General features: G+C 39.2%; 1 protein-coding gene across 3 annotated transcripts in view; it reads left to right on the plus strand.

Moving 5' to 3' along the window:
* Positions 1 to 25423, plus strand: part of rnf213 (ring finger protein 213) — a 30129-nt gene extending 4706 nt beyond the window's left edge. For 2 of the 3 annotated variants that reach the window (XM_011478164.3, XM_020705294.2), the window contains 60 exons: positions 38 to 333; positions 481 to 740; positions 851 to 1060; positions 1145 to 1337; positions 2391 to 2446; positions 2798 to 2972; positions 3074 to 3229; positions 3330 to 3428; positions 3939 to 4061; positions 4225 to 4408; positions 4600 to 4773; positions 4870 to 5022; positions 5103 to 5722; positions 5820 to 5979; positions 6065 to 6282; positions 6508 to 6645; positions 6743 to 6907; positions 7482 to 8757; positions 8846 to 9027; positions 9120 to 9275; positions 9349 to 12942; positions 13020 to 13144; positions 13450 to 13566; positions 13646 to 13770; positions 13857 to 13979; positions 14069 to 14124; positions 14302 to 14455; positions 14540 to 14681; positions 15274 to 15465; positions 15547 to 15677; positions 15754 to 15911; positions 16001 to 16207; positions 16292 to 16479; positions 16565 to 16685; positions 16794 to 16894; positions 17271 to 17453; positions 17610 to 17776; positions 17870 to 17972; positions 18055 to 18169; positions 18286 to 18481; positions 18593 to 18789; positions 19456 to 19578; positions 19694 to 19804; positions 19970 to 20212; positions 20295 to 20376; positions 20526 to 20560; positions 20648 to 20748; positions 20847 to 21003; positions 21149 to 21323; positions 21599 to 21693; positions 21777 to 22028; positions 22201 to 22333; positions 22425 to 22508; positions 22583 to 22763; positions 22943 to 23144; positions 23229 to 23306; positions 23401 to 23598; positions 23799 to 23888; positions 23992 to 24170; positions 24715 to 25423. In XM_011478164.3, the coding sequence (XP_011476466.1) occupies positions 38 to 333; positions 481 to 740; positions 851 to 1060; positions 1145 to 1337; positions 2391 to 2446; positions 2798 to 2972; positions 3074 to 3229; positions 3330 to 3428; positions 3939 to 4061; positions 4225 to 4408; positions 4600 to 4773; positions 4870 to 5022; positions 5103 to 5722; positions 5820 to 5979; positions 6065 to 6282; positions 6508 to 6645; positions 6743 to 6907; positions 7482 to 8757; positions 8846 to 9027; positions 9120 to 9275; positions 9349 to 12942; positions 13020 to 13144; positions 13450 to 13566; positions 13646 to 13770; positions 13857 to 13979; positions 14069 to 14124; positions 14302 to 14455; positions 14540 to 14681; positions 15274 to 15465; positions 15547 to 15677; positions 15754 to 15911; positions 16001 to 16207; positions 16292 to 16479; positions 16565 to 16685; positions 16794 to 16894; positions 17271 to 17453; positions 17610 to 17776; positions 17870 to 17972; positions 18055 to 18169; positions 18286 to 18481; positions 18593 to 18789; positions 19456 to 19578; positions 19694 to 19804; positions 19970 to 20212; positions 20295 to 20376; positions 20526 to 20560; positions 20648 to 20748; positions 20847 to 21003; positions 21149 to 21323; positions 21599 to 21693; positions 21777 to 22028; positions 22201 to 22333; positions 22425 to 22508; positions 22583 to 22763; positions 22943 to 23144; positions 23229 to 23306; positions 23401 to 23598; positions 23799 to 23888; positions 23992 to 24170; positions 24715 to 24871 (14165 nt within the window). In that variant the 3' untranslated portion in view covers positions 24872 to 25423. The remainder of the gene's footprint in view (positions 1 to 37; positions 334 to 480; positions 741 to 850; positions 1061 to 1144; positions 1338 to 2390; positions 2447 to 2797; positions 2973 to 3073; positions 3230 to 3329; positions 3429 to 3938; positions 4062 to 4224; positions 4409 to 4599; positions 4774 to 4869; positions 5023 to 5102; positions 5723 to 5819; positions 5980 to 6064; positions 6283 to 6507; positions 6646 to 6742; positions 6908 to 7481; positions 8758 to 8845; positions 9028 to 9119; positions 9276 to 9348; positions 12943 to 13019; positions 13145 to 13449; positions 13567 to 13645; positions 13771 to 13856; positions 13980 to 14068; positions 14125 to 14301; positions 14456 to 14539; positions 14682 to 15273; positions 15466 to 15546; positions 15678 to 15753; positions 15912 to 16000; positions 16208 to 16291; positions 16480 to 16564; positions 16686 to 16793; positions 16895 to 17270; positions 17454 to 17609; positions 17777 to 17869; positions 17973 to 18054; positions 18170 to 18285; positions 18482 to 18592; positions 18790 to 19455; positions 19579 to 19693; positions 19805 to 19969; positions 20213 to 20294; positions 20377 to 20525; positions 20561 to 20647; positions 20749 to 20846; positions 21004 to 21148; positions 21324 to 21598; positions 21694 to 21776; positions 22029 to 22200; positions 22334 to 22424; positions 22509 to 22582; positions 22764 to 22942; positions 23145 to 23228; positions 23307 to 23400; positions 23599 to 23798; positions 23889 to 23991; positions 24171 to 24714) is intronic. The other variant, XM_011478165.3, reaches the window with a different exon arrangement.
* The last annotated feature ends 209 nt before the right edge of the window (positions 25424 to 25632 follow it).

The raw sequence follows: 25632 nt of genomic DNA on the forward strand, positions 1-25632 counted from the left end.
GATCTTGACGTTTGCTGAATTCTTTTTATTTTCAAAGGGGACTGGCATCAGTATGATGACATCATTTGTGTTGAGCCATCCAAAGGGTTTCTCCAACGCCTGAAGGAAAAAGTTTTTTCTGAACAGAAAAAAGATCTCATTCAAGGCAGAATGATCGCGGGGGATATTATGTTGGAGACCATATTTGATCTGCTTACCGGTAGTAGCTGGAGTGAAACAAATCTGAGAAGTTTCCAGATTCAACTGAGCCAGTTCTTCCAGGTTTATGGGAACCCCTTTGTTTTTGAGGAGACAGGAAATAAATGGAGCTCCTTGGGATTTGGGGAAGATGATGTAAGTTCTGGAAGGCTTTTGTTAATCAGCACAATTATGGAACTTCTAATCATATTTAAAATCAATTAGAAACTAAGAAAATGTTTGATTTTGGTTTCAGTTTAAAACTTATTCAGTAATCTTTTTTTTCTAATTTGTGATTTTCAGGTAAGGAGGTTGCTGAAGGAGTTCATGTTGGGAAAGGTGATGCCCCAGCTGAGGGATAAACCTGTGGAAAACTGTTATATTCGGGACCCCCTGAAAGCTGCTGTGATCGTGCTTCATGTATGTAGACAGTATGGCATCAGACTTAATGACGCCGAGCGCCATCGCCTCTGTACTGCACTTTGCCTACCCAAGAAAGAGAAGGATGCCTTTCATGAGTACTGGACAGACCTCTCTCAGACCATCGTCCCTGTTCTACACAGGTTGGTACAATGTTCGGCTTTTATTTCTTTTAAATAAAATTAATGATATCTAAATAATAAAGCACTTTGATTTCTCTTCAATGTTATTTTATTTCTTTTTCTTGTTTCAGTTTACCACAAATGTTGGTAGATCTAATCAAGGAAGTAAAGAAAGCAGGAATGCTTCGGTGGATTTTGGTGTTACCACTTTTGCACCTTGTCAAAGACAGCATCAAACCCTTCGAGGTACAAACCTCTAGAAATACAAAGTATGATTTGTCTTGGGCTGGACTCCAAGGACTAGATATACACAACATAACACTGACCAGCGAAAAAACCAGGTTTGAGTCTTTCTTACTTTTCATATTCCACTGTATAATATTCCCAGAATAATTTTGAACTGTTTGTGCTTGCCCTGTTCTCAGAGAGGTCATCAGAATGATGAAAGATCACAGTCACTTGATGGAGGTGGATTCCCTTTTAATTCGATCCTGCTTGTATTTGATGTCATTCGATAAGCTGATGGAGTTCATGAAGGATCTGAACCCAGAGCTTCTGGAGGTTCTTCTAGTTGTCACACAGAAAGTTCCTGAGGAAATCACTGTCAGCAGTTTTGAAGTGAGTTTTCTAAACTTACCATATCCCTTTTGGGGTCACGCGGTTGCCAGAGCCAGTTCCAGTTACTGTTGGGCAAAGGCTGGGTACACCCTGAACAGGTCACCAGTTTGTCGCAGGGTACACAATCACCACACACATGCACACGGAAGGACTCTAGAATAATAAAGCATATTTTTGGACTCTGGGAGGAAACCGAAGTGCCCAGAGAAAACCCGCGCATGCACAGGCAGAACAAGCAAACTCCACACGGGGAATTGAACCAGGGCATTCTGGCTGTGAGGTGAGAGTGCTAAGCACTGCACATCAAGAACAAAATAATTAATTTATAATTAATAATTAATTTTCCAAATTTTGTGCAACACCAGCAGTAAAAATCCTCCCAAAATGTAATGCATTCATAAAACCAAAAATCTATTCTATAATATCTCAAAAGTTCAGTTGTTTTCCTGCCTGCCTCACCTCATGTCTTTTTAGTGGAGCTTCATGTCAGATCCAGACACTAAATAAACGACAAAAGTGAAATACATTACCCGTTATATGAAAAGTTAAGTCATGTAATAAAATTTCCACATTGTAAATGTAAAGCATTACATTATTGGCATTCACTGAGTAAACTAAAGGCACACCATCAATCAAGTTTACATGGCATTGTGCAATCTGCCATGAGGCAGTTTTCGGTGCTGCCACACCTGGCAGCCTGCTCCTTATTTGAAAAGAAAACATGCAAATACAGCAATTTTTAAAAATCAAGCAGATTAAAATATGAATTGCATTTATAGCATACTAGTGGACACATATTTATTTTACTAGTAGTTGCTCTCAGTAGAATCGATGCTTACAGGTGTAAGAAGCCTGACCGACCCCAAACCCATCTTAAATATGTCCACCTCCCAAAGCAATTTAAAGAATCAAAACCCTCCAATTGGGCAGAAAATCGCCCAATCTGGCAACACTGGTTCAGCTTAAATACACTTATATGAAGATGATTGCAATTTTATTATTGTAAATGACTTTTGTGAATACTAATGCTGTTTCTGTTTTGTTTTTTCCCAGACGGCGACAGAAATCCTCAGTCATATTCAACAAAATCTCATTGAGGAAAAATACAAGTAAATATTCAAAAAACGTATTTCCATATAAACTGCTTAATTAATTTCAAGATTTATACTTTATCCATAGTTGTTCTTACTGTTGGTTATCATAAAAAATATAGTTTGTGTTTAATTTAAAGCCATGGTGTTTTTATATCAAATGGGTCTTTAGACTTACTGAGGTTTCTGGTTTGCAGACAAGGCTTTTTGCATTGCATGCTACGTTGCAGATTACCATAGTTGGACTTCTCATATGTCTTTCATCTGTTGCCACAGCAGGAAACACTGTTTTTAATGAGAATTATATAATTGAATACATCTCATCATAAGTGTATATCATTAATTTTTTGTTTTGTTTTGTTGTCATAGTTACTTCACAGAGACTTACAGAAAACAGTGTCTGGGGACGGCAGTGAAACTGTTGGAGAAGACCTGCAAAGGGGTCAAACTGGGATCGTCTCTCCAGGACTTTCCTGATGTTCCTCTGGCATGCATGAATCTAGTGGCATCAGTGTCGGATTTTTTGCAGTGTAACAAGCTGGAGGTAAATACAAAGTATAAAAGGTGTTCATTAATGACAAACTCTGTGTTTTTCTGAATACTTGTAAGATGTTTGTAAATTTTAAAAGAATTTATGATCCCTAGGCTCAAGAAAATGATCCAGCAGTCCAAGATTTTGCAAAAGGCTCGATCACTCAGGCCATGAACTCAATGAGAACCTGGATGAGCCAGTCTTTCAAACAGAGTTTTCACAGAAGGGTTTGGTCATACTTATTTCAAGAGAAAAAGGCGGAATTTGAAGTGAGTTGTTTGCCTTTAGATATGAACCACATGCAAATCCTGCTACCTAAAGTATTTGAGAGTAAGCTATAGTTTTTAATCACTCAATATTTGTTCACAGTTGTGGAATAACGTGATTTCCATCAGCTTCAAAAATGAAGAATCGACAGCACAGTGGAGACAGACATTTTCTGTTGATTTTGAGGGCAAATACAAACAGGTAAGCAGCAAGAAAAGCAGAAACATCATAGGCCAAAACCGGGAGTCCTCGACCGAAACCGGGAGTCCCTCTATGCTATAAAATAACTTTATTTTAACTGGTGACCCCAACAGTTAGGGTTTTTCCCTTTTTACTCTTTAATAAAACACTTATGTTCATCTACACTTTAAAAACAATAAGATAAGCGATAAGAATTATCGTTTTTGTCCTGTCTAAGCTTATCTTGCTCACTAAAACTTCATTTTGTACCAGCGAATGTAACCAATTAGTGACATTTTTAAACTTTAATAATAGGTGATACAATTCTGAGAACTTTTAAATGCCAATGTTGAAAGGGTCAAAGTTATTACTGTTTTCCCTCCATTTATACATGTTCTGTTAAAAACACCAAAAACACAATTGTCATTGGAGTGGGTCTTTAATAGTCAAATTACATTTCAGTGTTGTATTTTCCACTTCCAGCTGATGATGTCTAACGTCATCTTTTCTCATTTCTTTCTACGCTTTTAGGAATCCGCTGATGATCAAATCAAATTCTACTGTGAAAACATTGAGGAACTTGGTGCCTCTAATCCACATGTTGCTTCCATTGTGGAGAAATGTGCTCTTGAGGCTGTTACATCTTTATGCCAGGTAAAGTCTTTAACTTTTCAAACATTCAAACGAATTAGTCTTGCAGTTTTCTTATTTTTTTAGTAACTATACAATTATTACATTGCTATTGCATACTCTAATGTTCTAGCTGCTGTTGTTAACTAAATTAAGTGTAATATTTTCCTTTATTTTATATTTGCAGACCAAGTCTGAAGGCAAGGTGTTTAAATTTTTTACTATTACTGGGAAATTTTGGAAGCTCATCTCAACCATTATTGAAAAATCCTGGCCAAGAGACAGTCAAGGACATTACCAGGATGATGAAGAAGTTGTTCTTCGACACCTCCTCTCCTGGACTGCAGCCAAAGATATTTTCCATCTACACGGTAATATTGTCCATCTTATAACAACATCTGCATGTTTGTTGGTTTTAAAGCTATGAAACATTTGTAAGTTCCACCAGATTTACAGGACAAAGCATGTCTGCACATATTAAAACATTTGTGATGGAGTATTTCTCACACACATCCAGGAAAAAACAAAACAAACAACTAAATTGTAAATTCTATGTCATCAGGAAAGGAAGAGAAGCTGTTTGAAAAGCTGTCAGACGATGCCAAAGAAAAAATTGTCCAGGCCATTTCAGCATTTACGGCCATGAACCAACAACTGGTTCAAGGACACATCAAAATCAGTCTGCTGAGGATCATCCTACAGAGGCGAGACGCCTTCTTAGAACTGCAGAAGATCGGTAATATTAGTGTCTCTAAGGATTCATGTTCATTGGCAGGAAATGCCTTTATTAAGGATAACATTCATGTATTTGGCCCGTATTATGTATGGACAGACTGCCTTTCTGAGGGTGGACAATACAGCTACACTGCCAAAATGAAGAAGCTTTTGGACCACAGACGAACAGAAGTGGAAGCTGTGTACCATGAGAAGCAGCTTGTGGATGTCATCCTAGATATGAGCCACAAACTTGAGGAACACGTGCCAGGTATGATAAACGCCACAGTGCGCGTTTGAGCTAATTTATTTTCGCAATATAATATTTTCCCTCTTTAATTTTCATTATAGTTGATGTTGACGACTTGAAAGAAAAAGCACAGATCAACATTGAGATCATGCCCCTTAACGATTTCATGAAAGTTTACCATTTTGACGAACCAGAGACAGAAATGACCGGCATTGTCAGCTACTTTGAACTGGATGATGAAATCAGAGAAATGGGAGAAGAGCTTCACACCTTTCAGGAGAGTTATCTTTTCAAAATGCTTTGGGAGAAATATGCCAGGAACTTTGCAGCTGACGACAGAGAGGGAGATGACCCCGATGAAGATGAAATGGAAGACAAAACAGCAACGCTTGATGTTATATATGATGATATTTTCAAGTATTGTATCGATGAATACAAAATCATCCATACCCGCCTGAAGAACAGCAGCATAACTCTTGAAGAAGTCAACCAGCTTTTTGGTGCCTACAAAGGAAAGCACAATGATCTATCTCAGGAACTGAGAATCATGTCCAGAGTTGACAAAGCTGGTGACACACGATGGATTGACAGCAGGGTTGAGCAGATTGTACAATATCATGAACTCCATCTAGCCGTGGCCTCAGCTCAGATTATCATGAAGGTCAAAGAGACACTTGGCCTTCAAGGAGATTTTAGAGTCTTGGAAACACTGACAAATATTGTAAGTGATCATTTTTGAAAATGAATAAATGTGAAAATAATTGTACACTGACTCATTTGCTAGAAACAAACCATAACCTTTTTTTTTGCCTTTACAGCTTCACGCAGACTTTCAAAGAGAGCCACTGAGTCGCATTGATAATGAGTTGATGCAGGCAAAAATGGTTCTGGTAGACATTACAGAGCCCCGCTTAGTCTGTTTAAAGGAACTGCACATCAGAGGACACTTTGTGAAATGGGTGAAAGATGCTCTTGAAGGTTCGTATATCTATTTATCTTATTAAATTATTTGTTAACAACAGTAGTTTTTTTTGGATAATTATTATTTTTTCATCCTTTTTAGATATCAATGAGTTGAAGGTGTTTGTTGACCTGGCCTCCATCTCTGCGGGGGAGAATGACATGGATGTAGACCGGGTTGCTTGTTTCCATGATGCCATCCTTGGCTACTCCTCTCTGCTTTATGAGCTCAAACCAGACTCTAACTTTCACGCCTTTAAAGAAGTGCTGAAGAAGCTCTGGAAAGCTTTTGAGAATGACAAAAACTTACCTAAAAAACTGGTATGAGTCACTTTATAAATATAAGTGTGTTGAAATGCTCATGGCAGCATTCCTTTGGATTATGTAATACAAAAGTCTTCAGATGTTTTGGTTCACACACAGATATTAACTTGTACTGTTTTTTTAAAATTATGACATAAAAGGGAGTCAAATGTTATTTTAATTGTTAAAAAATGTTCTTTGCTGGTTCCGCCGAATTTTCTAATATTGTTTTATCTATTTCAGTGTGACAGTGCACGCCATCTTGAGTGGTTAAAGACTGTGAAAGACAGTCACGGGTCAGTAGAGTTATCCTCTCTCTCGTTGGCATCAGCTATTAACCAGAAGGGTATCTACCTGATTAATGGGCAAAGGACAAAAAAGGTAAATAAATAATGCTGTCCCTTTTCTGTGTAATTTAGAGTTCATTTTCTTGTGGAAAGTAAATGTCATGCAAGTCCTGTTTTGTTTTTTTATACAGTTGAGTCTAGACACTGCCCTAAAGCTACAGATTCCAGAGGAGCATGAAGATGGTCGGCAGATGCGCTACTACTCTCTTGAGGACCTCAGGGAACTTCAGAACAAACTCATGCTCATGTCCGGCAAAGGGGACCAAGGGCAGAATGAAGTTGATCGTTTTGCTGAGGTAAATGTTCCTGACATTCATACACCATTTTGTTATGTACAGTGTACAGCCATTTGTTGACGATGTGATTGTATTTTGATTGAAATTATTTGAGCTGTTCAATATATGCTGGATAACCCACAATGAAACGTATATATCTTTTTAAAAACATATGAGAGTGGGAGATATTAACCCTTTTATATCAGAGCTGTCGCAGGCGACAGCAAAATTACACGATCTCTGAACGACCGTAACTCTTCAACCATTTACACAATCTGAGCTTCCTGAGCTACGGAATCTGTTGGAATTATGTTAAGTGCGTTGACGGTTGAAGAGTTATGGTAGTTCAAAGAACATAAACACGACAGCTAACGCTCTGGTGTTAAAGGGCTAAAACATTTATACAATTAGGTTATCTGTTTTATATTATTGTCAGGTATTTTAGGTTTGCTATAACGTATCTAAAATACTCTAAGGAACTTTTACCTGAAAAGGTCCACCTGTTGTAAATGTCTTAGGTTTTACATAGGCTGTAAACATGTTGGTTTTTGCAAAACATGATTCTTTCTCAGTGTAGGTGTACTTATGTTTTCAGGTTTTTGCCAGTGTCCAGAGGCTAGCTGAGGCCTTCATTGCCCTTTACACTGCCGGAAATCCTCTGTTCAGAAACTGGGAAGTACACATTAACTGCTGCGTAAGAGGTCACGAACCAAGCATTATCATGGATTTTAACTTGCACAGAGCTGGCAGTGTCATTGTGGAAGGCAGCGTTGAAGAACAACTTCCTGACCTCTGCAGGAAAATGGAGAAATGCCTTGAGTATTGGATGAATTTTGTGGACAAGCAGAGATTCCATTATTACTACCTCAACTACTATACAGCTGAACAGATAGTCTACCTCTGCAGACAACTGAGTCAACAAAATATGAGCAATGTAGAAAACCAGGTTCTAATGATGCTTTCCTTTATCAAACCAAACTGCACGTCTTTAGACTTACGGCAGATCTGGCATGACCTTCAATATGAAATCCTGACCAAATCACAAGAGCAAAATGAGGACATTGAGTTTCAGACCTTTGCTGCAGTGCCTGAAACTGAGATAGGAATTTCAGAGGTCATGGATGAAATGAATGAATTACATCTGAAAGAAGCAAAGGGCCTGCAAGTATTTGATCAAATATGGAATGCTTACATGAAAAACATGAAGGAGTTTCTCCCAAACATCATTGACATCAAAAGTCTTGGAAGACTACTGGAGATACTGGCAAACAAAGAGGACTTTCAAGAAAGTGACAGCGAAGAAGACATTTCTGTTGATGTCCCTAAAAGTTTCACAAATCGGTTGCTACCCAAAGGCCTTGCTGCTGGAAATCCAAATCTCATTATTTGCCCTCACAATGAAGTTTTGACCGCTTGTATCTCCACTTATATGAGCAGTGCAGACGAGGAACTTCCAACCTATGATGAAGTCCTGTTGTGCAACCCATCAACTCCATATGAACAGGTAGAGCTATTCCTAAGGCGTTGCCTCAGTCCAGGCTACAGGGGTCAGAAGATCTATTCTTTACTGTATGGTGATCTTCTAACTTATGACGTGAGCTCCAAAGTTGAAATATTTTTTCAACGAATGAAAATGCAGAGCAGAAAAGACTACAGTCTTGTCATCATTTGCAGTTCAGAAAGAGAACATGCATACCTGCCATCAGCTTTTAGCCAGTACAAACTGCATATGGTACCCCAAGAACCCCTACAAAATATTCAGATGTACCTCCAGAAACACTATGCTGTTCCATCAGACCAATCCAGCGCTGCAGCTGTGTTTACAGACAGACTCTGTGTTGGTGTCATCTCATCCAAAAGGGCTGGTGTTGGTGTGTATATGAGCTCTTTTCAAAGGATCCATTTGCTTTTGTGCGCTATTTCAACTATAAATTGACAACTGTTATCTTGTATTCACAGGCAAATCTCTTTACATCAAGAGGCTGTTTGAAAAACTGAAGCACTCTGCAAAAAAGTCATCAGCATTAAAATGCATACGCTTGACTGAACCAGAAGTCAATGAAACTATCATTCTTCAAGATCTGTTGAACATCCCAGCAAGGAAAGAGCTCACTATGTTCCACTTTGATGTCACGTCATCTGTAATTATGTTTTTTCTCTGTTTTATGGATCTAGTCTAATTCAATTGCCAGAACATATTAATAACAACTTGTATTTTTCTTCCCTTTTAAAGGTACAGAAAGGACTTCACGAGTTCCTCTTCAAGTTGCTAATTTTGCGCTACCTAATGGATGCTGAGGGAAAGATGTGGAGGTGCAATGACAAGCAGCTTTATGTCATTGAGATTTTGGAGCCCATCCTCAATACAGTCAAAAATACCACTCGACAGGTAGTTTATACAAAACCGTTGGCACAAGTATCATTTTGCATTTTGTGATGTTTACACTTATTTTGTTTTTTAGGCTGCTACTATCAACAGCAGCTTCACAGATGTTTTCCCAAATATTTTCTGTCGACCACCCAAAGAGGTGTTGATGTTAGAGATGAGGAAGCAAGAGGACCCCAACATGGTGAACCCCAATGACCCACTTATGGATGACAAAGAGTTCAGGAGTGAAGCATTCCAGCGACCATACCAGTACCTTACACGCTTTCATAATCATGTCGATCTAGATGTGTTCACGTATCAGGGCCTTGAGGGATCACACGTGGAATGTCTTCAGATGCTTCTCATGTTTTGTGGAATTATGGATCCATCCTGGGCAGAACTGAGAAACTTTGCATGGTTTCTTAACCTTCAGCTAAGAGACTGTGAGACATCTGTTTTCTGTGACGCTGCTTTCACTGGGGACACACTCCGCGGATTCAAAACCTTTGTGGTGGACTTCATGATTTTGATGGCAAAGGACTTTGCCACTCCATCACTCAGCATCTCCGACCAAAGTCCTGGCAGGGTGCAAGCCAATCTAGATGGAGTCAGAGATGAAGATCTGGCTCCTTTCCTGATCAGAAAAAGATGGGAAACAGAGCCACATCCATATATTTTCTTCAATGATGACCATAACTCAATGACGTTTATTGGTTTTCACCTTCAGCCCAATGGCCAGAACTCAGTTGATGCTATTGATCCCACCTCTAAAAGAGTGATCAAACGAAATGTCATGACTAGAGAATTATATGAAGGCTTAAAGCTTCAAAGAGTTCCCTTCAACATTGACTTTGATTCTCTTCCCAGATGGGAAAAAATAGAGAGAATCTGTAATGTTCTTGGCATTCAGTGGCCTCTTGACCCAGATGAAACATATGAACTAACAACTGACAATATACTGAAGATGCTAGCAATCCACATGAGGTTCAGATGTGGAATTCCAGTTATCATCATGGGAGAAACAGGGTGTGGAAAGACGAGGCTCATAAAATTCCTTTGTGAACTGCAAAAGGGGGGAGTAAGCACAGAAAACATGAAACTGGTGAAGGTACATGGAGGCACAACCTCAGAGATGATCTATGCCAAAGTAATAGAAGCAGAGAACATTGCTTCTATCAACCAACAAGACTATGGATTCAACTCTGTTCTTTTCTTTGATGAAGCTAATACTACAGAGGCCATCAGCAGTATAAAGGAGGTTCTTTGTGACAAGACAGCAAAGGGCGAAACATTGATATCCAACTCTGGATTGCAGATAATTGCTGCATGTAACCCTTACCGAAAACACACAGATGAGATGATCCGAAGGTTAGAATCTGCAGGCCTTGGATACAGAGTTCGAGCTGAAGAGACAGATGAAAAGTTGGGTTCCATCCCTCTTCGTCAGCTTGTGTACAGAGTCCAAGCTTTGCCACCAAGCATGTGCCCTCTGGTCTGGGACTTTGGACAATTAAATGATCACACAGAGAGAATATACATCCAGCAGATTGTGCAAAGAGTGATAAAAGGCAAAGACATCAATCAAAAATACTTTGAGTACATCACAGATGTCCTCTCAGCTTCGCAGAAGTACATGCGAACAAGAAACGATGAATGCAGCTTTGTAAGCCTCAGAGATGTCGAGCGCTGCATGCAGGCTTTTGTCTGGTTCTATGATAACCACGGGATGTTCTTTTCAGAGTTTCAGCAATACGAAATGATTCAAAACGGTGAAGGGAACCTGGAACAGTTTGAAGAGAGAGATCCTATTCTCTGGTCTCTTGTTTTGGCCACTGGAGTATGCTATCAAGCCTGCCTTGAAAACAAAGACAAATACAGACAAAAAATCAGCGAAAAGTTACCACATCCATACACTCCAGCAAAAATATTGAAAGAAATATCAATAATGCAGGATTTGCTATTAAATGGTGTTCCAATGGGGGACACAATTGCAAGAAACAATGCCCTCAAGGAGAATGTCTTCATGATGGTTCTCTGTATTGAGTTGAGAATCCCACTTTTCTTAGTTGGAAAACCTGGAAGTTCCAAATCTCTGTCTAAAACGCTGGTTGCAGATGCAATGCAGGGCCAAGCTGCTCATTCTGAGCTTTACAAAACACTGAAACAAGTCCATTTGGTCTCCTTCCAGTGCAGTCCTCACTCAACACCTGAAGGTATCATCAACACATTCAAGCAATGTGGCCGTTTTCAGGAAGGAAAGAACCTAAAGGAGTACATTTCAGTTGTGGTTCTTGATGAGATTGGATTAGCTGAAGACTCACCGAAAATGCCACTAAAAACTCTTCATCCCCTGCTGGAGGAGGGTTGCATTGACGACGAGCCATTACCACACAAAAAAGTTGGATTCATTGGCATCTCTAATTGGGCACTGGACCCTGCAAAGATGAACAGAGGCATATTTGTTTCCCGTGGGGACCCAGATGAGAAGGAACTCATTGAGAGTGCTAAAGGTATATGCTCATCAGATGTTATGGTTTTGGAGAAGGTCAGGGATTTCTTCAAACCCTTCGCAATAGCCTACCTGAACATTTGTGACAAACAAGGGAAAGGTTTTTTTGGACTCCGTGACTATTACAGCTTGATCAAGATGATCTTTGCTGTAGCTAAGGCCTCTCAACGAAAACCTACAGCTGAGGAGATCGTGAAGGCAGTGTTGAGAAATTTCAGTGGCAAGGATGATGTAGATGCAGTCTCTGTTTTCACTAGTAGACTGAATATTGCACCAGATCTGGAGACCATCAACACCATCGAGTTTGTGAGAGAAAACATCCAAGCAGTTACACAGGAAGACGAGTGCAGGTATCTCCTGGTGCTAACAAAGAATTATGCAGCCCTACAGATACTCCAGCAAATTTTCTTTTCGGAAAGGGATCAGCCAGAAATTATTTTTGGATCTAGTTTCCCAAAGGACCAGGAATATACCCAGATCTGTCGCAACATCAACAGAGTCAAAATTTGCATGGAGACCGGTCAAACCGTTGTGCTTCTAAACTTGCAGAACCTCTACGAAAGTCTTTACGATGCACTCAATCAGTATTATGTGTGCCTGGGAGGGCAGAAATATGTGGATCTTGGACTGGGAACCCACCGTGTCAAATGCAGAGTACACAAAGACTTTCGACTAATCGTCATTGAGGAAAGAGAAGTGGTCTACAAACAATTTCCAATACCTCTGATCAACAGATTGGAAAAGCACTACATGGACATCCACACTGTCCTCAAACCTGAGCAGAAGAGGATGGTTAATGAGCTGGACAAATGGGTGAATCTTTTTGCAACTGTGACCAGTCAGCATGGTGCAGCAACATATCGATACCAGCCTCCAGATGTCTTCATTGGCTACCACTCAGGCACCTGTGCTTCAGTGATTCTTCAAGTCATGGAGGAGCAGAAGGACATTTTGGAAGTCTCTGATTCTGAAAGGAAATTGCTTGAAGAGGCTAAACTCATAATCCTCAAATGTGCTACACCAGACTCAGTGGTGCGGTTGGACTGTGCTGCCCTACCTAAAGGGGAGTGTGAATTCCTATCCAAAGTCTACTTCGAGGAGCAAAACAACAGCTGTTTAGTTGACTACATACTTGCTCACACAAGACAGGAAGGCCGTTGCTGCTCTTTCTTCACAGAGGTAAATGACATTCCTACACCAGTTTCAGAGGTATCACACGGTTCGACACAAAGTGTAATTCTAAATTTGAACTCCAGGTTACAACCTTCTCCAGACTACTGACTGCATTTGACTTGGAACCTCTAGCACAAATGTTGAACGGCGTTGAGCTGCTCTCACTCCAGCAGTTTGACACAGAGCACTCCTTCTTAAAGAAGATCAGGTTTGTGTCTTCCTGGTTTGGGTTATACCCAAACATACATGTTACTTTTCAGTTTAAGATCAGGTAGCTAGTCTTAGACATGAGTTTTGATTTCCTAACTAGCCTTTAAAGTAAATCAGTAGTCAATGCTATTATAGATATTTACCTTTTTTGTAAACACTACCTGAGATTCAGTTTAGAGTAATAGTTGAGGTGGTTTTTATTCTCTTTTTCATGCTCTAAACGAATGTGATGTGATTTTTTTTAAATTGTTTTTAATTTGAGAAGTCTGACCATACTAAGTAGTAAATCTAATTTATTCCTAGGAGTTTCCTTAAGGCTGAAAATGGCGACAGTAGCGTTGGAACACAGAACAAGATCCTCATCATTCAGTGTGATTTTAATGAAGCGGCTCAGGGTGCCAACCTCCTTGCATCTGCAAAGTACATACAAGATGTATTTCTATTTTTTGTTTTGTTACCACTTTGTTTTGGCCATTTTAAAATCTGTTGTACTTTTCAGATATTCATCAATAAATGAAATCAACAAGATAACTCAAGAAAACAAGAGGAGCAAGGTCTTTGTCTATTTCATCACAAGACTACCGAGAATAGAAGGAGGGACTTCCTACATTGGCTTCCATGGAGGTAAGACTACTACAAACCTACACACAGTTACAACTATATTTATTACAGTAAATAAAGTGCATTTTCTTTAATCTACTTCTTCTCAGGCCCCTGGAGATCAGTCCACATCGATGACCTCAGGCGATCAAAAGACATAGTTTCGGACATCAAAACTCTGCAAACAATGACAATCAGCCAGATGTTTGAAACAGAAACAATGCTGCCTGGAGGTAATATAAAAAAATCCACACAAAATCAGCATTATTTACAGAAGAGAGTGCATTTATTTCATGAATCTAACCACAATTGCATTTTGTAGCAATGGACGTGGATGATGTGTCAACTGAGACTGAGCCAATGGAAATAGAGCAAAGTGTAAGAAAATACTTTTATTTTCCATATTATTATTATGCTTTAATATGGAAAAACTCTTTAGCATATTCTTACTGTGAAGCTTTTCTTGCCTTTTTTATTCAGACACAATTTATCTGACCATACCTACATTTTAATTGTGCTTTTCTACTAGAAAACTTTAACTTTTGCGTGTTTCAGGGTTCAAACGATGTTGTGGACACAACAGCTCTGCTTCGGAGTTGTGTGCAGAGTGCAGTCGGCATGCTGAGGGACCAAGCAGAAAGTGGCTTTCGTAGCACTCAGAGAGTTGCCATTCTTCTGACACTGTTGAGTGACGGTGATGAAATAAAAAGTAAAGATCATTTTACACTAAAGAGCTTTTTTTTTTTCTGGTGACTCTTTGCTGAATTTCTAATTCTGTCCAAATTCTTATCAGGTGAATTTCTGAAAACAGTGAAGAGGCGTCTTCACTCAGTGTTGGTGACTCATGATGGGAATGCACTGTCAAACTTCAACAGCAATTGGGTCCTTAAGGAGGCCTCCAACATTGATGCCTTGCAAGAAGGAGGGACCTTCAGGTAGGTGCATCTTTCCCAGATCAGCTTTCATATTGCAATATGTGAGACTGCTCCAACTGCCTTAATATTAAAAAAAAACCTTGCTGAATTCTTATTTTGCATACATGAACTTGGGTGATATTTGTAAGCCCCAATTATTTCTGCTTTTAATATCAACCAGAGGGACAATCTACTACATTAGAATCAAATGTAAGGATTTTTTAAATTTAAAATACTATTAAAAGTTATTAACAAAGAATAATGGTTTGGGTTATTCATTATCTTATAAAATTAGAAGCCAAAAATAGCTGATAGGTTTCAGGATGTTGCTAGAAAATCTCTATTTTCCTGTTTTTATTGTTTTTTATTGCTTGGTAACGTCACAAATTACAGTAATGAACAGTTTGTATTATTTGTTGATTTTCTTTATTGTTTTTGTACCTTGTTCGGCTACAAAGAAGTTATGTACACCTATTTATCTCCTTTTATGTATTTATTTCTTTTTTTTAAAGTTTTTATGAGCTTTTTTGTCTTGAACACTTGACATTAAATAGAACTAAAATACATGATTACTTAATTTTCCTTTTTCTGTTTTTGTTTTAATTGGTAACAGGCAAACTCTATGGAAACGAGTACAGGCTGTGGTTGTTCCCCTCTTGGCACAACTAATTTCAGTCATTGACCGTGATCTGAACATGGACCTCCTTCTTGATGTCGACTGCTGTGAGTCAGTGAAGAGGCTCTGGTTGGACATCTTCAGCGACGATAAACTGCTGGAGCTTTCACAACTGCCAATGGATCGCAGGTAAGTGGTAGTCTTGGGTTATTTTAATGGGTATTTAAGCTTACGTATTTTGTAAATAAACACTGATTTTTACATTTGCAGACCTGAGACAACAACAATTCTTGTACAGAACCACATTGCTCAAGACAGCAATATGGGCTGCAGCATGCCCTTCAGCTGGAAGATTAGAGACTACCTGGAAGAACTTTGGGTCCATGCACTACAGCATGAAGGTAAAGGTCTGATATAATCAATCATCCACCATACTTTTATTTTTATTTACATACGTGGATTCCTGTGCTTTATCAGGACAAACTCAGCAGGACTTTATTAAGTTCTTCTGGAGGACTCCACTGGGACGCTATCTTGCTGCAGCCGACCCAAATACGCAGTTGGAGTTTTATCATCGCTACCTGCAAGATTTCCTTTCCCTCACAATGAACATAACTCGTCTTGAAGATCTGCAGGTTCTTTTGCTGTTGTTGTTGTAGCTTATACATTTTCCGTGGATTTGATTGTATGTGCAGATGCTAAGAGATAAAAACGTTTTTCACAGCTTCTCTGCAGTGCATTGAACTGTGGTGTCAATGAGCTGCGACTGCAGGTTAATGACACTGAGACGGTGACATCACTCCCATGGGTCCATGCTGCTTATCACCAGTTCAAAAACCGTCTGCAGAACCTCTTAAGAATGACATGCATAGAACCTAAGGTGACAGAGGACCTCCTGGGAAACCAACCTGCCAGAAATACTGAAGAGCTGGTAAGTCTCAAGTGAAGGGGAGCAATTCATTTATTTATTTTTTTCATATAAGCTGTATTATGTCCAATTTTTCTTGTTTCACAGATGCTGGATGTGTATGCAGCTTTTGCATGTTTGGAGCGCCTAGAGCCGAATGATTTGAACACAGATGCACAAATGCAAGCCTGGCTCCGGCAGGTGAAAAAAGTCCAGGTTCCCATTGAGTTGATCTGCGCAGAAGAGAGCGTAAAAAAATACGGACAGAGGAGCAAGGTGTTTGTCAGCAGAGTCCAGTGAGTCAAGCATAGCTTAACATTATTTTAAGCAAACACAGTTTAAGCAAAGTTAGAATAACAACTATTCTATTGTGTCTCGTAGATCCAGATGGAATCGCATTTTTTCTCTGTCTTTATTTGTGGAGCACATGTTGTTGGGGAACGAAGAGCTGGAGGAAAAGTTGAAACCTTTGGTTTTGGAACAAACAGGAAAACTTGGAAAGGTCTCTCTGCATTCTTTGTAGTAACTGAAACTTTATGATATTTAGAAAACAATACATAAAACTATTTCCTTTTTCTAATTCTTTCTTTAATGTTTTTTTACCATGAAGATGCTGGAAGAAAATTCTGACCTCAAAACTCAGCAGGCCTTTGAGGCAGTGATCCGTTTGTTGAAAACCTGCAAAGAGGAAGTCGTGGAGAGATTATTTAGGTAAATTATAGCAATATTATACATTACACTCCATTTACTTTAGACAACTTTATAGGTAAACTTAATGTTGAGTAAACATGACTGAATACATTTCAGTGGGTCTTGAAATTGATCATTTTCTCCTAATTTGAGCACAAGCTCAAAAACACATAGAAAAACTTATATAATTTGTTTTAAGTTAACTCAAGTGTTGCCAGATCAGTCTTCTTTTTCTTTACATTTCTACCTTTGATAATCCTGTAAATAGTTGACATTGAAGGTTGAAATCTGCCTTTTTTGTAATCTTTTTCTTTTTTTTTAGAGCGTCTGGTTTTAAGGCTGGCATCTTTAGGTGATTTCTGAGTCTTCAGTTCATTTTTTTTCCTTGTTTAATCAGATTTGGTCACTCCATTTGTCCGGTGTGTATGGGAGACCCTCAGGATCCACTGCCCCTGCCTTGTGAACACATTTACTGTCTGGGCTGCATTAAACAGTGGCTGAGTCCTGGTCAGATGTTCTGTCCCCTTTGCTTGGAACCAGTTAGTGATGACTTCCCCTTATTTCCCTCTGATGAGATAAGGTACATTTATATATTGAAAAGAAAGTGTTTTGTTCTTCATATAGCCCTTACACTTGGTAGACAAACTTTAAATCTTGTGTGGGAAATGTAATGACAGAAAATAAGGTTTACAAACACAAAACTGCTTTTTTTCTTTTCCCTTTCCTTTTTTGCCAGGGTTTGTGTGGCCCAACATGCTCAGTTCAGAAAGCAGTGCAATGCTTTCTTCATAGACCTGGTATCCACTGCCTGTTTTAAGGACAACTCTCCACCCTGTTCTGCTGTCATTTTTCATTTGCTCTCCTTCCTCATGGTGGAAGCAAACCCGATTACCTACCTTAGAGGTAATGATACATTACTGTGGAGTTGCCCTTGTACTCGCATTCATGTCAATTGTGCCCAATCGAGTGACTTACAATAATACTCTTTGTTTTTAGCTAATCATCAGATTCATACCAAAATGCTCTCTCCGTTTGATGATTCTGTGGATAAAAATCCAGTGGTTCGCTCTGTGGTTCTCAAACTCTTGCTGAAGTATAGGTATGCATTTGCGTCATGTATCTGTAAATTTATGTGTCTACTGGTTGTTAAGTTTAAATTGTGTTTTATTTTACTTTTTAAGCTTTGATGATGTTAAAGAATATCTGCAGCTGCATCTCCTGGAAGTTGAGCAAAGCAACCTTTTGGAGGAAAGTGATAAAACTGAACTGTACTGCTTGTACATCAACTGTCTGGAGGTAGATATGTTATTATGAATAACTGTTTTAGTGGACTTAATGTTGCAAGATGTTTCCCTCTAATGCTTTTCATTGCTGTTAATGATTAAGATTCCTAAGCATGTCTTTGTCTTTAGGATTCCATGTTTGACAGGTCCAGTGCAGATAAGCAAGTGATTCTGCAAGAGGAAAGTGCCTTCCTAACCGACTTCCTGCAGTCCCATAGTCAGTCCGGTAAAGAAGCAACTGTGGAGTACCTTCAGCAGTTAGCTAGAGTGCGCATGGACCTAGATACAACTGCAAGTCTTATTATGGAAAATCTGCAAAACAAAGGTTTGTAACTTAGTGCTGCAGCATTCTCACATATGTCAAAACATGAATTCTTCACTTTAAAAATGTGCTCATATAATAAAATCATACTTTGTTCCCTTAAATGTTAACTAGGCTTCCAGAGGGAGACTCAAAGGGCAACTGAAGCCTACCTGGACAGCATGATGAAGCTGTGTGTCCAGAGTGGAAACGACTGGTATCGAGTTTATTTGATCCGCAAGATCTCCAGCCAGCGGGGAGTGGAGTTTGTCCAGAAAATCCAGAAAAAAGATCAGATGCGTTGGCTCTTCCCTGATGAAGTTCTGCTAAAGGTTTGTTTGACCTGCACTGCAAAAACAGGCCCCTTTGAAATAAATCAATATTTCTTACCACACTGGCAGATTTTTCAAACTAAGATTGTTCTGCAATTCGAAAAGCTTTGATAAGATTATTTTTCTTGCAAGACAGAATGTTAAGACAATTTTAAACAAGGGGCAGTAACAGGTTTCATTCGTTGTGTTTTTAAAAGGTATCTTAACATAAATGAAATAATCTGACTTAGGCCTGCACAATATACCGCAAATTTATCGTTATCGCAAGATCAAGCTATGCAATATGCATATCGCAAAACACAGCAAAAAATGCAATAAATGGTTACCTTAAATGTGCTAAAACAATCTTAGGGCAGCTTAAATTATTTAACGTATCAAATAAATCCCTTTATGCATTTGACCAATCGGATAGAGCCTTTAGCGTTGTTGACCAATCAGATGGAGCCCTTTTATGTTAGATGTTTCCTCCTATGTCAACGAGGGTCATTTGGAGTACAATTCTTAAACTGTTGCAATAAAATGGGAGTGATGTTTTTGGTTGTTTCGCTATTTATTTATATACCGCAAAATATATCGTTATCGCAATATTAATCCCTCATATCGCATATCGCAAGTTTTCCTCATATCGTGCAGCCCTAATCTGACTGATCTTTTCATTGCATCCAGAGTGAAGAAACCATTCAGATAGACCAATACCTCGTGTATGGTGAAGATTACCGAACTATCAGAGAGGCTGTTGCAAAAGTAATGATGGAAGGCAAAGTTGAAGGCCTGGAAGAGGTCTGTAAGGTAAAGTTCTGTCACTGTCTTTTGGTCAGTTATTTTCATGTCTGTGATCCAATTTAGAAAGCATGTTAATATTGGTGCACTGAGCCTTTCTTGATTTCCTTTCATTTTTTCTTAGGGGATCAATTGTTTGCCACAACAGAAAACGGTTCACTATCTATTGGCCCTTTACAGAGAAATCACCACCCTCTATAGAAACACCAACCCCAACCTCCATCCAAAGCCTGAGGTAGATGAATCAGTAAAAGTAATGTTTCTCCAGAGAACAGATTAATAAGTGTAACATGGCTCATAAAAAAAACACAAATATGAATGTTTTTGCTATTTTAACATCATTTTTTGCATCGTTTTCTGTAACTCACTTTGTTTCTTTGTGTTTTTTATGCATTTCCAGCAACTGGACGCTCTGATAAATTGCTTCCACTCATCTGAAGTCCTGTCCAGCCAAGAGGAGAAAGCTTTTGCCCAAGCTTTGGTCACCAACAATCTTGGACCATTGACTGTTTGTCCCAGGGCCTCTGGGGCCCAGCGTGTGATGGTGGACGTAACCATTCACCTGGCTGTTGTCTTGCTTTGTGGAAAAAATGGATTCTTGGCTCCCCTGCAGCAACTAGCAGTCACACCTGCCAACATGCAAGTATGTGGAATAACTGCAGTCTGTCATACTTTTAGTATATTTCTTTAATGTTAATCTCCTGCTTTGTCTCTGTTCGGTACAGGCATCTTTCTTGCCTACCATGCCAGAGGACATGGTTGCTCTGGCTAGGCAAGCTCTAAATTCAATGCAGTTGCAGTGGTACAGTAAGTAAAAAAGTATTTTCTCATTCTATGTGTAGTAAGGTTTTACCGCTAGTGTTTCAACGTCTAGTGTCTGTGCCTGTTGGTCTAATGGTCAATCATTCAGCTAAATTATATTCCTATGGTAACGTTCCGTTTTAAACTTTCCGCAGCTTGCCCAAATGGTCATCCCTGCACTATTGGCGAGGTTTGTGCGGCCGTTTGATTCATAAGAACAGTGGAACTGAACTGAATCCTCCATTACTGTCTTAATTTCATCATTCTGTTTCTGCAGTGTGGACAGCCCATGCAAAGGAGTCGATGTGTCGACTGTGGGGCTGTTATTGGAGGAGAAAACCACGCCCCTGTGGACGGATTTCAACATCTACAATTCCAGTACGGGAGGCAAACATTTGGAGAAAACCATAATCTTAGAATGAATCGCATCAGATGTTCACAAGCTCAAATTTGCACATTGTTTCCCATTTTGAAAGGGGCGATCGGACTCAGCCAGGCCATATTCTTGGAGACCCCAGGAACCGGGACAACCCCAACATGATGGACACAAAGGGCCTTTCTTCTGTTCCCTTCACCACTCTGCGCATGTTCACTCATATGGCCATGTTGCTCGGCTTCTGCCATCACGCACCGGTAAACAGTTTGAAAAGTTCTGGCTTCTTTCAAATGCTTTTTATTTCAAAGGCTAAAAATTGTAAAAATACATATTTTTTTCTATCACAAACACCATCATTTTTATCCAGAATAATTTATAAAGACTTCTCTTATATAATTGTAGTTCATCTCTGCAATCATCAAGCCACCAGTAGCTGACCCTGCAGCCTTTCTGTTTGAGCATTTGGAAAAAGACCTGAAGCATTTGATCAGATCTTTGGGTAAGGGGACTGATGATACCATCTGTGCAGTCCACCTGCTCATCAGCAGCCTTCTGGAACCTCACCAGCAACAGAAATGTAAGAAGAAACCAAATTCTGAGTCACCCTTGACATTATCCTCAAATGTATGTGGGGTTTTTTGGGATGGCGTGAGGAGTAAAACAGTTTCTCCTTCTTATTTTGAGACTTTCTGCAGTTGGTGCTTATTTATTTAGCTCTACTAATTCCCTAAAAAAAAGGACAAAAGAGTGATGAATGCCTCCTTAGGGGCTAATAATAATCCAATTTCAAGTATATAGTAATGAGAATGTTGAATACTGATAATATTTTGATCGTTGTGACTTTTCCTTTAGGGCCTGTGCCTTATGACAGTCGTCTGTCCTCCAAAGACGCTAGAAATGCTTGGGATGTTGAAATGAGTAATACTGTTATAACACCTCAGCTGAAGGTAGAGTAACACAATTTAACATAGTTTTGGCTCCTGTGTTTTGTTTGTTTTGTCATCCAGTGAACCTTTTTTTTTTGCCACAGAACTTGGAAAGGAGGCTAAAGGAAGTGAACAGCGTCATCAGATCTGACTCCCGCATCTCTGCCAATCCAGTCATGACGCTCGTCTTCGGAGATCCTAAACACTTTTTGGCCTCCCTTCACCCAAATTCTCTCCTTCATTGCTCTGCTGTGTGGAGCTGCAGGCAGAAAGTGTCTTTACTGAGCCTTACCCACATTGTAGAGCAGAATGATGGCAAAGACACACTGCCTGTGTTGTGGAGGTTCTTGCATAGGGTAAATAAACCAAAGATAAACATGTTAGACCTTTTTAAATGGAAACTAAAAGTTACATTCTGCATTATTTTATTTAAATCAGTTTCTGAAACAGAAATTTTTACATGGTTACATTTATTTAACCATGCATTTTAAATGCTAAATCTAATTGTTTGTATTTTTTTTCTTCCAGGAAGCAGAGATCCGACTGGTTAAGCACCTACCGGACATCCTCACACTCCAGAAGGATTTGGTCAAGAAGTTTCAAAATACGTCTGAGCTGGCTTTTGATACCATTGGGGAATTTCTTGAAACACAGAAAGCAGGTAATAAACCGTCAAAGAGCTGAAACATATTTTTGCCCAGTAGTATATTATTTTTTGACTAAAACAAGAACAACTATTTTTGTGTGTGTAGGTTCACTTAAAGCCTGGTACATGAAACGCATCACCATCTTCTTGAAAACCTGGAATCAACTCCGGGTTTCCCTGGCAACCAATGGTAAACACAAACAGTAAAGCATCTAGTCTCTTAAGCTGAAACCTTCATTTGCTAACAGTTGAAATGTTGCTTAGGTGAGATAAAGATTCCTGCCGACTTCTGCCAAAAAGACCTGGACTTAAACAGTGACTTTAAGGTGCTGTTGCCGCGACGACAGGGCCCAGGCCTGTGCTCCACAGCCCTTGTCAGCTACCTAATTTCTGTTCACAATGACCTTATCTACTGTGTAGACAAGCACACTGAAGAAGAGACCAGGTGGGGGCGCTCATGTCACACTCTTTTTTCTCCTATTTCATCTGAGACCCATAGAAGTGGCTGAACATTTTCACACCATAGAGCTTGTTGAGATGGAAAAAACAAAGTTTGAAAACAGTAGAAATGGGATTTTTGCAGCAAATGTACCTGACTAATGCCATCCTCCTCCTTTTTTTCAGCTTCAAAGTGAGCCCTGCAGATCTGACTGAGTTGCATGTGATTCATTACGAGTTGGAGCGAGATGTGATGCCTCTGGTTCTGTCAAACACCCAGTACAGCATCCAGAAGGGTCAGGAAACCATCCATGAGTATGATTTGCTAAAGATCCAACAGCAAATTATCTCTCGCTTCCTACTGGGCAAACCTCTCCTAACTCTCAATGTGAGTGAAATAAATTAAGTTTGTGTCAAAAAGAAAAAAAAAAGAATCTTATGTTTCACACTACATCTATTTCTCTACCATCAGGGCATTCCAACACTGGTGAACAGACATGAACGCAACTATGAGATCATCTTTAAAGATATAAAAACAAAGGTCAAACAAGTAAGTTGTGATGGAAAACAGTTTGTCCGATGTTAGTTGGCATTTATTGTGCACATATGTGACATTAGGGTTTTGGATCTTTGTTTCCTAACAGGAGTCTCTTCAGAATCTCACCCTGGTGTCTATTGCTGGGGAGCTGCAGTCCTACAGTGAAGTGTGTGAAGCTCTTTCCACTCTGGAGGTGGCTCTTGGCTTCCTGGCCATGACAGGGGGAGAGCCTCACATGCAGCTCTCCCACTACCTGGAGGAGGTGCTGCAGATGGGAAACCAGGTGGCCCAGCACATCCTCAAGGTTGGCCTATAGAAGACACCGGATATTCTTATCAGTCTAGACACCTTTGTTACAATTTTTACAATATTTTTTCTAAATCTTGGCCTCAATTGCATTGGTAAACATGTCTAAATGCTTCATATTTTGATTAAAATGCTTAATTGCTGTGAATTGGTTGTTATCTAGTCATGAAAGATCATTTCTCTTATCTTTTCTCGCAGACCCTGAGTATGTGTTGTTTGAAGCATTGTGTGGCGCTTTGGCAGCTACTGGCTTCACTCAAATCAGAAAATATGCTACGACTCAAGAGGGTGAGTCAGTGTTAGATAAAAACAATTTAATTGTTCCTATAGGGATGCCATATCAATTAGTATGGCACCATATCTGATTTTTGTGTGTGTGTGTGTTTTTCAGGATCCGTTTGTGGGAATTTCTGAAGACTACAAGCAGGTCCTGGGTGAAGACGAGCACCGCCAGCTGACCGCTTTCTTCTCCATATGCAATGGTGACACTTTCTTACTGGAGATGCATGAGTTCATGGTGCTGGTCCTCAAAATGCCCAATGCTACGGAGACGTACCGGCCTGACTGGGGGTAAAAACCATCTCAACTCTTTTTTTAATTTATTCTTTTACCTGTTCTTAGGTCAGAGTGAAACACTGAGTTATCATTTTTCAAATTAAACCAATAAAAGTTTCACCTGAGTTTGTTCTTCTAATAAATGCACCTTCTGAGGGAGAGGTAAGCCGTCTTTTCCTATCAAGCTGGAGCATTTGGTCCCCTGTTTTACAATATTTGGTACGACCCACTTGTGGAATTTAACCAAAAAACATCCAGGCTGAGAGCACATACTCAGCATCCTTTTTGTTTTTTGAATACATATAATTATAATCTTTAAATGGAAAATATTTGGAATACATAGAATTTGATAAACAAAAACAGTTGAAAAGTTCAATGTTGTCCCACAGAGGTTGGATTTAGATTTAAAAGCAGTTCCCTTAGCTAACATTTATGAATTAAACTTTTTCCTTGTTCTCCTTATATTCCTGCTAAACAGTTTGGTCACCTACACTGAAATTGTTGTTGTGAGAACAAATACAGCAGTTCTGATTCAAAGTGCTTTATTTGTCTCCTAAAGCTTAAAGGACACTCTGGTGTCTTATATGGAACGCAAAGACCTTGACATTCCTCAAGATGTGGAGGAGCTCTTCCCAGACGGGATGTGCCTGTGCCATTATGTGGAAGCCTGGAAGTTCATCGTCACTTTCAAGCAGGAACGAGCTCAGAAAATATGAGGATAATTCTGCACTTTTTTTTTTTTATTATTGTTGTTCTTAATTCTTTTTTGTTAATACATATCTCAGATAGAAATGTTGAATTTCCAGAAACAGTGTTGATAAATCATGTTTTTGCACACTTCCATACTAAAGAAATGTGCCTTTATAGAGTATTTGTACTGATTGGACAATGTCTTTCACATTAGTATTTTGTTGGTGCCATTAATCACGTTTAGATTTGATCAGTTAAAGCCTCGTCTCTGATATATTGTTCATTCCATCGTTTCTTTACATTTCTTTGAAATATCTTTTTCTTTTCTATCTGTGCTTCAAGACCGTTTCTTTTTATTCATAAACATGTTGCAGCATTGGTGAAACTGAATTGTAACACATTTTAGCACACTATGGATGCTGTTTCTCAGGATTACACTGTTTTTTGAATAATGCACTCCAAAAAAGCCTTAAGAACAGGAAGGTCCTGTACAACTGAGAAAGAACTTGAAGAAAGTTTTGTTTGCACTTTCCTGATGCAATAAAATTGCATTCGCCATGAATGTTCTGTGTTTGCAACATGGATCTTCTATTTTTATAGAAAAGTCATAACAAAGGTAGAGTGTTGTTTCGACTTGTGTACTCCACTCATCAGCCACTGGGTCCTGTTGTCACCACGGCATTTAAGAAATCAGCAAAAACAGAAACTTATTATATTTCAGGTAAGAACATTATAGATCTGTAAGTAATATCAAATACTTGTTAAGCTTAATCTGACTTATATTTAT

This window comes from Oryzias latipes, chromosome 8 (genome assembly GCF_002234675.1).
Source record: "Oryzias latipes chromosome 8, ASM223467v1".
Taxonomy (NCBI): domain Eukaryota; kingdom Metazoa; phylum Chordata; class Actinopteri; order Beloniformes; family Adrianichthyidae; genus Oryzias; species Oryzias latipes.